The following is a 15054-nucleotide window of genomic DNA, read 5'->3' as shown; positions in this document are numbered from 1 at the left end:
GTCACGATGCAACAAAAATCAAAGCTGTTTTATTGTGCTCCACTGGGGAAGTCATGAGAAGTATGACTTGTTTGTTGCATAATAAATATAGCGCTTTATACCCCTGACGAGGCGTCAAAGCGCTTTTTCGGCGAGTAGCATGCTACTCCCGGACCCATAAAGGATTAGTGTTGAATTAGTATAGTGAAATATGAAAGTAATTTAAGTGGTGGATAGGTTAGTCAGTTATTTAGATTTGGAGGGAAAAAGGTGTGCATTCATATAGCACCTGTTACCGCTGATGGGTGTTGAAGCGCTTTTCTGGCGAGTAGCACGCTACTCCGGAACCCATAAAGTATTAGTGTTGAAAATGAGTATAGTGAAATATGAAGTTATTTGAGTGGTGGATATGTTATTCAGTTATTTAGATAGAGAAGGGTAGGCGGCAGGATAGAAGAGGGAAAGAGGTTTGTATTTATATAGCGCTTGCTACCCCTGATTGGGTTTTGAAGCTCTTTTTTGGCAAGTAGCACGATACTCTGAAACCCATAAGGATTAGTGTTGAATTAGTATAGTGAAATATGAAAGTAATTTGCGTGATGGTCACTATATGCTTATATCTCACTTTCCATTAAAAAGGCACTTTTTGATTTGCCGATAACTTTTCATCCCATTAATTGACTTGAACGAAATTTGTTAGACACTCACAAGTTTTGCACAGTGAACAAACAATTTTGATAAACATTGGTGGCAACATCAAAGGTGAGTGGCTTTTTGGGAGTTCTCAGAGTTAACCAGAGTTGTGGAAAATTGTTGGCCAACGAAAGTAAAAAAAAGATTTCTGTCTCGCCAGCGAAATTCGGCCATATCGAGGGCTAGAATCAGCAAACATTCTGTGGTGCCAGAGACTGGCAAATCATGTCTGCATCTGATTCACCAGTTTTATGCAGTGCTGCATAAACAAAAAAGAAACAAGCATTTACAATGCAACGGTTTCGCCTTTGGAAAAGTTAGAGCTATTGGCATTGTAAATGACAACATTTTTATGTATGTGTTGGCTTTGAAAACCTAAATAAATGGCATTGTCATTTACAAAGCCAATAGCCTAATCTCTCGCAAATGTGACACCTATTGCATTTGCACCCACACACACACACACTAAACCGGATCACAAGAAGGGAACAGAGGCACACACAAAACCGGGTCACAAGCAGGCAAAAGAGGCACACACTAAACCGGGTCAGAAGCAGGCAACAGAGGCACACACAAAACCGGGTCGCAAGCAGGCAACAGAGGCACACACAAAACCGAGGAGGCAGGGAAGCAGCTCTACTTGATAAGAATAAATCAGAGATCTGGCAACGATGGGCGTGATCATGGAGGGAATACCCAATCCACAAACAGGAGAGTAAGAAGCACTGCAACCACATTTGCAAAGTAAGGAAAACATCAGAACCCATAAAATAAATGACAGGATGACATTGTTTATGTAACCGCAGTCTAAATGCAGAAGTGTTTAAGTAAAATGTTTAATTAGTTAATACACAGGCCACATTATAATATTATGATCGAGGCCAATATCAGGTGAGCAATGCAAACCAGCCGGACAGCTGTGCAATCTCAATAAAATGCTACGACGTCCAGGTTGTAACTATTTAATTGGCCAGGTGTCTGAAACCAAAAAAGGGACCGATCGATGGTTCATAACGATAGGAATATAGCAGTGCGTTACCTGGAACAAGTGTGGTCTGTTGGACACGAAGTGAGAAGCGACCTCCAAAGAATATATATCACCTACTATTTGGAAGAAAATACTTAATGCCACACGACAGTAAAGGCCAAACAAAAATATCACACAGGAAAAAACACAACAAGCCCCCAGTATCTTATCCAGCACTTCCGTGATTCCCAAAGTCAATGCGTGCGCAGTGGAGCCTCTATGTTACATGTGTTACCTCCTTTATGGGAACAGATGCTGTAGGGGAAAGAAGGGTCCCATAATGATTACTTCTGCACCGCATATGCCATGGCAGTGTCATGACTCCTAAGAGTGTTCTATATTGTGATGTAAACAGGCACATACAGAAATAAGCCCGAATATAACACAGTCATAGTGAAGGCAGCTCTGAGTTGGAGGTGCAACACTCGTTTAGTATGTCACCGCCACCCGAGATAGCTCCAAAGCTGGAAAGATCCGAATAATGACGTAGCAAACAAAATGGCTCCCACTCACATATAACACTAACCTTGGACTGCGTCTAGATCTAAACTGCAGCCACAAGGACCATTACGGTTCTGTTAGAGACAAAAGAATGCAAAAGGATGTCAGAAATGTGTAGCCGCTCTGCCGGCAATTAGGTATACGAGGCAACGGCCCACTGCACGTTATATCCAACTCACTAAAATGAAGTGTGTATTCTATCTGTGCACGAAATAGATCGCCATAATGCTGTAAATTCGGCTTGACACTCATGTACCGCCCCTAATGTACGGTAATGGCGTATTTGCGTGCACCCCCTGGCTAAAGCATATAAGCCGTATGTGTGCAGCCTAAGCTCACTGGGTGCCGTCAGGGCTGACATTGCAGCGATATCTAATGCAATCATCACATCTCAGCTGCAAAGTACAATACCCATGGTCCCCAACGCTGCCATTGTGCCGGTACTGCAATTACGTAAAACAGAACCCAGCCAATTTATAGAAAGCGGGTTGACCCTGCGCTCTAGGTCTAACGTTGATAGACGCATAAAGCAGAGTACAGATAGCACTTCCCCTGGTCAAGTGTAGCGACCTCCCAGCATAGTAAGAGCCCCGAATCTACAAGAGATCTGGGCATGATTTGACCTCCTCCAGCAAGGCCAGGGGCTGCGGGCAATAAACGAAAGAAGATGCAGAAACGCGCAGAGCAACGAGAAGTCGACGAGCCCCGGCGCCATCTTCGGCGGAATGACAAAAACACGCATTGCAGGGAAAAAAAAGCAACCGCCCACCGCCGCAATGACGGCAACAAAGGGGCAGAGAGGGAAAAAATCGCCGGAACGCCCACGAATCGCCTCACATAATGACGGACGCCTCTCTCTTCCAATGGCTAGCCTCCATTTATGGAGCTAGCCAATGGAAGACAGAGGCGGGAATAAGCCACATACTGTAACAACATAAGATTTCGTCTGCGCGAAACGCTGCTGCGCAGCTGTTCGCCAGGCGAAACCTAAAAACAGGACTGTCAGCCTGACACTATAAAGTGTGTCTGAGGGGGTTGGGTACAGGGACTAGCTGCATCTTGAATAGATAAGATCTCAGTCTATCAATCTGCACATGTTTGTGAATCCTGGGGAAAAAAGAAAGAACAACCGCAAAAGTTGGTGTATAGAGGTGTTTAACATGCCATGGAAGGTTGTGCAATGGGTCTTGCTGAAGGCCAAGCGTTGCAGCCCACCTCCGCTATGCAAGGCCAAGGGTAATGTGCAGGGAGTTGGATCCCACACGGAGTGTTGTGCACAGGGTCAGGCCACAGACCAGTCTCTGTGTCCAACCCCCACTTTGCACGGCCAAAGGCAGTGCACAGCAGCAGCAGCTGGCTGCCTGTAGTTGGTTGGGTGAAGGGAACAGTTGCATGTGGTACAAGATCGAAAAAACCCAAAATTCACTGTAAAAACAAAGTTTAAAATGAAGTTCAGGTTAGCTTTGGTTATGACACATTATTAACGTGTTTAAAAAAAATCTTCTAAATTCACTGAACTATCCATGTTTAAAGTGTAGTTATGGTTGAGATTGAAAACAGAAAACCCCTAGTTCTAGTTAGAACCATAATCCAGAACTCACACCAGATTCAGTGCCGTTGACTTCCACCTAGAAGTGGCAGATGCAATTACAAAAGTTTTAAGTACTCTTAGAGATGGCATGTCATATTAGCCTTAACTCTATGAAAGGGACAACTATAAATACTTTTTTTGTATGTGCAAATAGTGCCATGCCTCTGGGCTGATTTACAAGTGGCCCCCAAATTCTACTGCGCCTGGGACGTGTTTTTCACTCAAGATTTCAGCTTCTGAATGCATCTGAAATCTCGGTTTGAAGGACGGTGTGAAAAAAAAGCAATTGTTACAGAAACACCAATTTCTTTCTTTTGTTTTCCAGAAACGTGTAATTCCCGTTATTTCCCCCCCTCCACAATTATCTTACCCCAGGTAACAGTAACTCCAGGGCGGTGTAATAACAGGAATTTTTCCAGGCCACGTGTAAACAAGGCCTCTGTATTCTGTGCATGTGACACATGTCCAGCATGTTTGTTGCAGAGGAAGTGTAAATTCATTATCCCTTCAAATTGTGAGGTCCAAGAAGAAAATTATTTTGTGATCAACCAAGGGAAATAGGTTTTTCCTATCAGCCAGAATGCAGCCAATAAAGAAGAAACCCAAGGGGGCATTATTAAGTGAGTGTGTATAGCTACTAGGGCAGGTGACACTTTTATTAGATGACATAGAACACAACCTCCTGCTCATAAAAATAAAAAAAATTACGCTCTGCAAGCGGTGCATGACCTAATTATGTTCGCTATCAGTTTATTCGGTCAAGGCGTTCCTTCATGTTTTATTTATAAAAAGATGTGTTTTTTACTGAAATGTTCAATTATAATAACATTAACATGATTCAGTTAAATTAATATAAAGGTTTTAATAATAATAATAGAGGATGCATGAAGTTAAATTGTCCCTCTCATATATCACATATTGTAGAGCTTGAAGAAAAAGATGATGCCACAGAGACACAGGCATCTGGAAAAATTGGAGCTAAAAAGCAGAAGAAACTAGAGGAAAAACAGGCGAGAAAAGCCCAAAGAGAGGTAAGATCATTGTATTTATTCCAAGCATTATTTCAAAGCATTTTCGTTCAAGAGATGAACCTTAAGCATTCGAAGACCACATTTTTGGAACCTTTGAAGCCCATTAAAATAGTGTAAGAAAATAGCACACGGACAATGAAACCTTTAAGGTGTTAACTGTAAATAAATAAACTAAAGAGTAGAGACTTGTGGCTAAGAAGGCTGTATGCACATTAAATGCTTATCTATGATATATGTAAGTTTCTGATAAAAGTTAACAGCCCGGCCTTGGTCAGCAAGATCGCATGTCATTTCCGCAGACAGTCATGCGATAAGTGAGCTGGCGTGGTTTGATGCAATGATATGTGTCATACAGCGGCTTGAGTAACTGGCTTCTACAGGAAGCAGACGTGGCGCTTTTATATCTCAAACCTAGATGAACAGGCCAAAGGCACATATTTGGTTTTGCAGATTTTTATGAATTTCTTTGTACCTAATTGTAGGATATCCCGAGTTTAGCACCTCTTATTTGACAACCATATTCAATATGTGGCATTATTCAGATATTTTAGGATTCAATATGCCTTATGGATTTGATATTTGGGTGACACCTATCACCCTTTCTTAAATTGTGGGATAGGTATTTCTCTGACAACTTTTGCCTATGTTAATAATAATTATATTTGTAATATATGAATTATATGTGTATCTGTTTATGCGATGCACACGTTTCTCAGAAACGACAATGTTGACTCATTATATGTACAAAGTAGGAAATTTGTGTTTGTGCCAACTAGTGAATACGGCTGTCAAATAAGGGGTAACAAAAATAAGTGTGTGTGTAATATATATATATATATATATATATATATATATAATCTGCCTTTATTTGTAGAAACACTCACTTAGCTCAAAGGATAACTAACTATCTTTGTGTGTTAAATTGTTATTTTAACCAAGAGGACTATGTATTCGGTTGTTCTTGGTATTTTACGTTTTGGAAAGCGGTGCTGCTTAACAGAGTGTGTTGTCACTTTTTTTTTTTTATTTCAAAAGTTTTTATTAGAAGAAGTTTTTACAAAACAGTACAGAGTAAATCTCTAGAAAAGAACATGGACTGAATCTAGGCCAGCCGCTCTGTGAGTGTCCCACACTGGCCAGTTAGCTGTGTTCTGCTGTTCCAGTGCAATGATTATAGCATATATTCACATGCCCTATACCACACGAGTTAAAAAGTATTCTGTTTCTTTGAGTGAATCAGTTTGTATTATTTCAGGCTGAAGAAGCAGAGCGAGAAGAACGGAAAAAGCTTGAGTCCAAAAGGCAGGAGGAAAGGCGCAAGGAGGAGGAGCAGGAACGCCTGGAGGAAGCGAAGCAGGTATTCTTCAATTCCAGCATCTTGTAGGATTTTCCTGGACCAGTAGATTAGATTTTTTCCAATATTGAAAGTTTCACCTTTGGCAGGTGCTGATAATCTGGTGGCCAGCAAAAACTGCTTAAACACAGCCACCACCCACCCTGGAATTCAACACGCGCCAACAACTTTTTAATTTTTTTATTTTTTTAAAGTTTGGTGAAAAATATCATTTTCTCGCCCTCTTTCTTTCAGCCTGATTTTATTTCGAAGAGTATTTGTATTTATAATATCTTAGGCTAACCCGAAACCTTGTGGTTGGAGCACATCAAGTTCCTGCACTCCTACACAGGCCATGAGAAGATTGAAAAGCAGAGCTGTTAAAGGTTATGCAACCAGCAATTAGTCACCCTGTTTAAGTTAACGTCTTGAAAGGACTGGGGGGCTCAAGTAACCGGTTTGTATTTTCATGCATGTAGGAGGTGATGCCGCTGCAACAACTCCCAAAACTCATTCACCAGATACAAGAAACTCGTAAAAAATGAGCACGCCCAAAATAAAGAAATGTATTGCTTTGAACTAGAGACAAAAAAGGTTAGACATGTAAATAAGGCTGGATTTTGAAAGTGGAGACTAAAAGCACTGATGATTTAAAAAGGCATCAGGAACAGAGCAGCTAATGTTATTTTATTTTTAAGATACCAGGGATGATGTTTGTTTGGCAAAAGGATGCTCTACAGTTGGTGTCAGAGCCTCCTGTGTCTATCAGTTGCGCTTTAAAGACCTGTTTAATTTATTATTTGTTTACTGCAGCATATCAAGTAGCAACAGATTAAAAACAATCCGCCTGATTCATCAAGCTAAATTGCACTCGCAAAAGGCAAGATTCTCAGAATCTTTGCCTTTTGCGAGTGCAATTTTTGCATTTGGGATTCATCATCCCAAATGCAAAAATCGGTATTTAAGAATTCGCACATTTGCGAAGAATTGAATTTAAGGAATCTCTATTTGAGATTCCTTAAATGCAATTCATGAAGCATTTTAAAATTGCGAAATTGCAATTTTGGGCCGCTATTTACCGAGAGGTCAGACCTCTCGGTAAATAGCAAAAACTTAGAAAAATGCATTTTCTAAGTTGCATGTTACACACACACATGTCCTTTGGACATGTGTGCGCGCAACATCTGTTTCAATTTGCATTTAAGGGGTGCTACAGGGTGTCCTTTGGACACCCCTGGCACCCTTTAAATCGCTATCTTATTTGCGAGTAGCAAATTGCTAATCGCAAATAAGGAATAACTCCCCATGCATTCCCATGGGCCTATGAGTTATTCCTTATTTGCGATTAGCAATTTGCTACTCGCAAATAAGGATTGTGTAGGAATCGCTATTTATTTAGCAATTCCTACATGAATACCGTTTTGCGAGTCCTTAATAGCGATTCGCTATGAATCGCTATTAGGGCCTCGCAAAACGGCCCGTTGATGAATAAGGCTGAATGTGAATAACTGATTTCGCAAAAGAGATTTAATGTGGTCCGCCTTAAACAAGAAGATTAGAAGAAAAGGCATTTAAATGTGAACATTTGCAGAATTTTAAAAGATGAGGCATGTAGGTGTTTATGGCAGCACGCGAGAAACCATCTAGAGTAGTTTGTAACTGGAGAAGGAATTAAACTTGCCATATTAGAAGACGTTTTTCTCATGCTTGACAGAAATGGAGTTATTAATTTGGTAATGGTGACCTCAACCAACTTATTAAACATTCTGGTTAGGTCCGATAACTCCGAGGGCATCTCTGCGCAACCCTTGGTAGCTATCGCAGTCTTCAGAGAGCGTCTGCTTCATTCAATCAGCACTAACACTGTTAGTGTAAGGGGATACTGTTTAATTAAATTCCCAAACTAATATAGAACAGCAGAAAATCTGCAAAACGATGCCCAGGTCATTAAACTAGGTTAAGGGGAGTTAGAGATTCATGTTAAAGTTCATTTTATGGCAAAAGCTTCTAAAGAAAGTAAAGCACCATTGAAAACACAATTTGTGCTTGAGTGGAACCATTCATTGCACGATTACAGGCTGACCACAATGAAGCAGAGGTTGGATAATCGAAGCAAGTCATCCTGATCAGAGTTTTTACCTTCAGACGTAATCCCTCATAATCTTCCAGTAGGGCAATGTCCAAAGCTATGTCTGAGGATGGTCCCTCAAAGTCCGATAGATATGTCATGGTCAGGCTCCCACTGAAGCTCTTGGTTTTAGCATGAAGCTGGATTTCATAGCCGACAAAAGGACTTCATGGGTCAGACAGATGTGCTGCCTCAACCCAGTCCAAGGTGTTCCATTCAAATATAGACACTTTTTGAAAGTCAAAGTCTGGCAGTGGATCAAGGCTGGAAGGTGTAGCAGACCAGAATCCATTCATGGCTAGATGCTTGTTACCATGAGGACCTTCTGAATGTCTTTTCAGTGCTGCAAAAAGCATGAACAACCTTGTTTTTTGCCTGTCAAGGGTGCTACTTTGCTGGGCAAACCTCTACCCCTTGTCCCAGTCTTACAAAGGTGGGACTGGGGAATGTCCTTCTGGTCAGATCCTTAGGTATGCTTCTGGTGCTTCTAGGCACCAGGTCTCTCTGTGGGCAGATCTCATGCAGGGTCCAGTTCTTGCGGTCAGCAGCTCTCTTTTGAATTCAGGAGTCCTTTTGCTCTTTATGTTGCTGTAGCAGACAAACAGGAGGCCAACTACTTGATGCTTGGAGAGCAGTTCCAGGCCTTGGGTGCCAATCGGAGTCCTTGGATTCTTTAGTGCATCCTCTTCTTTCAGCGGATTCTTCTTCCATCGGGGCCTTTTGTTTTCAGGAGGAGTCTTCCCAAGTCCAAGAAAGTTCTGAGAAGGTGGTGGCTGAGGTGCTAGATTTATCCTGTTCACTAGTGGGTGATTGAGAAAATAGTTAGAACCGGGTCGTGGAATTTCTCCAGAGTCCCCCCACCTCCCTTTGAAGCACTTCCTATTTGCCTCAGTGGAAAAGTTCCTAGGAGCCTCTGTTTCAATATAGAAGAACCTTTCTGATAGGCAGCCCTATCTTCAGCTGTTTGGCACTCCTCTATTTAGATTAGCTCTTCTCCCTCTGACAGGGTTTGAAGGGCACCCTCCTACACTGTAACTGGCTGTTTAAGAGGTTCCTTTGAATGAGAAGGAGAAACCCTCCTTGGCAACGTCAAGTCAGAAGAGCTAGTCTGCCCTTTTGTACTTCAAACTGTTCCTGTCCACTCCTAAACAGCTAATCCCTGCTAACTGGTCTGCACTTGGCACCTCCCTGTCCTTCCTCAGCTGCTCGGAGGCATACGTTGTCTTTTGAGCCAAAGTCGTTCTCTCTCCCAGGCACAGAACTCTGGAGGTGTGATGATTTCCAGAACTGGTTCTAAGACAGTTCTGCTTAATGTTCCTACTAAGGTTGTCAAACATCTGATTTCACCATAAAATCAGTTTTGGAAACTAAGAAATAACTTTGAAGGACTTTGCTAGCATTTTTCTATTGGCAGATATATGAAATAAAATATTGTATTCACATCTAGGCCAGTTCTTGCAAAAAATGTTGCCGGACCAACACAGTAAAATAACTTTCAGGTCTTTAGTCACTGTGAGGGTAGACTTAAGTATATGGTGTTCCACTTTTTCATATACTAGGCACCATTCTTTGTGGGCTGACAAGGTACACTTTAGGAGTAACTTATTAATGTATAAAAATTGTTTTCCTAAATGACTAAGTCCATGTGTTACAGCAGTGCCATTAACCCGTTTGCTGTGCCGTCGGCCAACGGCCATCGCAAGCACTACCTCGGTAGTGCTGCGCACGTCCGTTGGCCGACGCGGCCCCTCCCGCTTATTAGAACGTTCGCACTGTCGCGGAACGTTCTAAGAAGAAAACGGGTTAAACTGCAGTCCAACTTGACAGACATATATTTTTGTTGTGTATGTGGATGATGTAAATTCATATTGCGGCCCACTTATGACATTTATCTACTATGTCACTGGTACATTTTTGCCACATCTTATGTGACCTTACAGTAATGTTAAATAGACCAATTGGCTGAAACCAATTTTACAGGCACTAATTTAGGTCCAGAACAGGCACACACTCTGGCAATCAATAGGAGTGTAACCGTATATACAATTTTAATACAAGCAAATATAAGTTCCAGAAAAAGATAAGAAATTAGGGATGACCATGCAGAAAAGTCAGATTTATTTCAGTGTTCAGTATACGTGGAGTGGTGTGGCTCACTGGTTAGAGGCGGCAGACCCGGAAGCAGAGGACGGCCCGGGACCATGGTTCAATTCCCGACGTGGCAGGGTCGTGGACCAGGGTCAGCGGACTCGATAATTCTCGCTTCGGTGCCTACTCTAACCAGGGATCACACTCGGCAACTCTGGGCATCAGCTTGCCTCATCTCCACAACGGCCCCCCCACATACACCGGGGATGCCTGGTTTCACCTTGGAGATACCCAGCAGGGATCCTCTCACTGGGAAAGGCAGGACGGGTTCCCCAGTGGTCTACAGCGCTGGGACGCCCCATTGCTGGGGTAGCCATGCGCTTTACAAGACAACCTAACATAACATAACATACGTATCTATCTGAATAACCTGCCCAGAGACGCAGTGGGCAGCCTGTCTCTTCCAGCCTTTCTATAGATGGTAAAGACCATAGAACACCCATTTTCACTGCCCCATTGTTGTTTAATGCGCGGAAAGCAGGGAAAAAAACGTATCCGTCCAGACAGTGTTATATCTTTGTTTGCTTTCATACCCTGCAAATGTACACCCCTTATTTAGGGCTTAGCACAAGGGCACCATGTTTGCCCTTAAGGAACTGTTGTATGAAAAGTTTGTACCTAAAAAGTATGCGAATGTATAGATCTGTCATTTCTAAAGTTCTACTAAATCCTTGAGCATCAAAGCACTTAAGCGTATGGCCCAACATTGTAAGTCTGTACAAAAATTTAATATGAATGGATGAGGTTTTCACACCGAATGGTTTAAAGTGTTTTCTTAAAGTTGGGCTGTCTTTACCCATAACATACAGAGAGCAAGACTTCCATTTTATCAGGCCTAGAAGGGGCGCTAATTTGCTTCCAGATGTGGGCTTTTGGATTTTGGACACGGGCATCCTATTTTATAGGACTGTAAATTGATAGGACTTTATTTTCAGAATGTTCTTAAGAGGGGTTCAGTGCACTCTCTGGGTTTGATTTGTGGATGGAAGAGGAGCAAGTGAAGGTTTTTTCACCAACAGAATAGATACAACAGTTAAAATGTATTGCAATGGGATTACATGGATCATGAGTGCAAATGCTGGCGGGCAATGGGCCAGGAATGGGTAACCTAATGAAACAAAATATTTCAATGGTATAAGGTGACCAAGTAGCCCATGGGGATGAACAAGTAGCACCCTGCCTCCTGAACAGCCAGATAGACAAAGACTCAAGGTGGCATCGGTGGTGAGATGTTAGCACTCAGCGAGGCGGACTGCTAATGCTTAGCCGGGGGCCAGTGGCACCCAAGCTCAGGGATAGAGGGGTAGCACGGGTTCAGGTATGAGTTATTAATGCATGGGTTGAAAGGTGGGTTCATTGGCTTAGGGTGGGTGGGTAGGACATATGCCTAAGAGTGGCAAATGGGACGAGTAGAAGGCTATGTCTAGCCATAGAATTGCTAAGGGAGAAGCAGGCCAGGTACTTAAAAAGCAGATTTGAACAGTTCAAAATCCAAAAAGAACATCTCTGTGACTACAGGTGTAAGAAAAGCCATAACATTCTGCAAAGCCGAGAACTTTAGCACTCCTTTCGGGTGGAACCAAATGCTGGAGCACTTGTTCTTTTATGCCCGGGACCTTTTGTCATTCTTCCCCACACCTGTCTGAAATGTTACTTATTTGGGGGTACTGGGTCTGAACTTAAACACCCAGTAGGGCAGTCAGGACAAGATTTCCAGGCAGATATCCTTCTAGGTAGTGTGGGAGGTTTGCAGAGAGCGGTAAGTAGTGGGAGACCTGCGGAATGGAGCACCACCTCTCACTATAATTTAAGTTGCCTTGTCGTAGCTCCTCAAAACATTATCTTCTGAGGTACTGCCCTACAACTGAGCCTGAAGAACAGTACCTTCACATTCAGACCTGTTCCGTTGGTAGAGGCGATGGTGATGCATTCCTACCTCTCCCCTCTATTGTATTCACAATTGGATCAGGAGTCTTGTGAAAGCAGGCACCCATTTGGCTTCTACAGCGGGTACCTTCATGGGGCATCGGGTGGCCAGGCACGACTGTTAGTCATCACCACAGAGTTATCCACCATGAGCTAGAAAGGTGGGGTTGGGCTCCACGGTGCATGTTGGACCTTACTGTGTAGGAAGCTCCTACAATTCAGATTCAATCAGACAGGTATTTAGTAGCGAATGTTATACCTTAGCTTCGCTGCCAGAGGTGGTAGCAGCATGGCGCTGCAGTTCGCTTAGCTATGCTGTGCCTGGCTCATCCCATAGAGACATTCTTCCAACCGCATTCATGCATGCTGCCAAGTAGCGTGCATTCGTGGTGGTCCACGGCGACCTGGACGTTTTTGGAATGGCCAAAGTCAGACCATGAGTGGACACTTCTAGACACTTCTGACACGTACATTATCTGACGAAGGGAGTGCTCTAGTAATCTTTGTGGTATTTCTGAATCCTGTTTAGTAGCAGCATGAGTGTATTCTTAGTTCTAATAGCAGCTTTACTAATAATGATGAATGAATAAAGTTGAAATGACTGCTTGGATAACCGTGTTGACTGAGGCCCTCATTTTAAAAATGTTGTCTAAGTGCCAGGTAGCAGTGTAGTAAAGCCAGTCATCAGTAAAATTAAGATGTTGTGAAAGAATAGATGTAAATTGAGAATCAGCTAAGTGATTCCAGATATCTTTGTAACCCAGCAGAAGAAATGTTAACTGCGAGGACAGACTTCAGTTAAAATTGAGTCCTGTCTATTTCGTAGGAGGAATTTAAACCTAAACCATCTTTTTGCACAATTGGGCATGCCAGCTGCATTGTTCAGTCCTTCAATGCAAACATTGATAATCTAGGGTGTAATGAGAGACTGTCTCTGTGCTCCGTGCTGTGTAACATACAAGCAAAACGCACTAAATCTAAAGATGGCATCATTGTAGAAGCAGAAATTGTGACTTGCCGTTATATGCAAAGTGCACCGTAAAAATATTTAAGATGGGTATTTTTCCAATATAACTAGAACAACGGTTCCCCAAGTCCTTCCTATTTCCAGTACAAGTGACACATGTACCCACATTTTCCATATCTATTCGCAGACTCAATAGTGCTTCCTGGTGAAAATCCACCAACCTCTGAAGTGCTGCGGCATCAAAAAGTATTTGCAAAGTCCTAGGTCTCGCCTTATGTGAGAAAGGGTGGGGAGGTGGGAAGGAAGGGGGGGCAACACAGACACTGGTAGGGAGGGTGGGAAGAAGCACCACAAATAACGGTAGGGTGAGGGTGGAAGTAAAGAGGCAACACGGGCAACGGGGGTGGGAGTTGAAGGGAAGGAGCAACACTGACAAGGTGGCTTAAGGGACAGGAGTGAAGAAGCAACAAGGATAACAGGGAGGACAAAATCAAGATGAAGCCATCAGTACTTGGTCCATGCTCCAGACATAAGAAGAGTAAGTGAAGCTGGTAAACTCTGACAAATTAGGAGGCAGCAAATGAAAGTGACAATGAAGCCCACAAATGGTAAACAATGGGCGGATTTCAAGCCCCTTGAGCTCTCACAGGCAAGACCTAATGTCAAAGAGCAAGGAAAACAAGGCAGGCCCATCATTAGTAGGAGGAAATGGGAGCATAAGGGTATACCAAGCAAAATCCTGACCACTGGACATAATTGAGACCTATACCCTGTGCATCATCTGAGCTTGATTACATTCCTTTGCAATCCTCGGGTATACACAGGATGATCTGGAAACCATTAACATACTTGGCAATTAGTCGGTACTGCGAACATGCCAGCAGTGATTAATTTCTGTACATGAGCCCCATTTAATTGTACAGTGCCCACGAAACAACCAAGCCTCACCTGCTATATGTCATCAGACATGCCACCAACGCATGCTGTTACTGCAGTGTCTCTGTAGCTTTCCTGCCCACTCCTTCTGAGTAGACCACTTTTGTGGTTTTGTCCCACCTCCACAGCCTGCGATCTTGTGTTTTAGTGTGCTTAACCAAAATGTCATCTCTGGTCTACTCTGAGCCCTTTGAAATTGCAAGTGATGATTAATCCTTACACATGACTCTTAGGAACCTATTTATGCAAAGCCTCCTAAAATTAAAAAGTGACTCATGGTTTGCTTTTCAAACTGTCAGACTGTCCCAAAATAATTATATTTCAAGATGCCCTTTTGCATCTTTAGTGGTGGTGGAGTTGAAGCCATGAATGTTTGTGATAAGAAGCAAATTGCATTTCTCTGTTCAGCAATATTAAAAAATATATTTATGGATTTATTTAGGAATTTCAGTACGTATCAGTGATATCAGATTGTTTTCATTCCTGGCCTAATTCAGCTTAACCCACCATTTATAGAAGTTATGTCTGACTGCTTACCTGCTGAGTTTACCAGAATTACTACACTGTTAGGTGATGGTGCAGATTAGATTTCTTGGAGTGCACTACCACCAGTAGGTCTCTCAGCGCTAGGATTGAAACTTCTTTATAGTTCTATATAGCAGGAGCTTGACCCAAGGGCATTAGAGTACTTTATACAAGCACCAGATTACATTAAGTTTTTTTCTTCTTGTCTTTGGGGAGCACGGGTAGAAATTGAGCCCAGCGCCCCTGTTCCAAGGTCAGCTGCTCTAGCC

General features: G+C 42.6%; 1 protein-coding gene across 1 annotated transcript in view; it reads left to right on the top strand.

Annotated features, from left to right (window-relative positions):
• Positions 1–15054, top strand: part of DDRGK1 (DDRGK domain containing 1) — a 140170-nt gene that overhangs the window by 51779 nt on the left and 73337 nt on the right. The window contains exons 3-4 of the mRNA XM_078678711.1: positions 4716–4822; positions 6078–6179. Of these exons, the coding sequence (XP_078534837.1) occupies positions 4716–4822; positions 6078–6179 (209 nt within the window). The remainder of the gene's footprint in view (positions 1–4715; positions 4823–6077; positions 6180–15054) is intronic.

This window comes from Lissotriton helveticus, chromosome 2_2 (assembly GCF_964261635.1).
Source record: "Lissotriton helveticus chromosome 2_2, aLisHel1.1, whole genome shotgun sequence".
Classification (NCBI taxonomy): Eukaryota; Metazoa; Chordata; class Amphibia; order Caudata; family Salamandridae; genus Lissotriton; species Lissotriton helveticus.
Note: the sequence above shows the minus strand (reverse complement) of the source record. Positions and strands in the feature narration are given on the sequence as shown.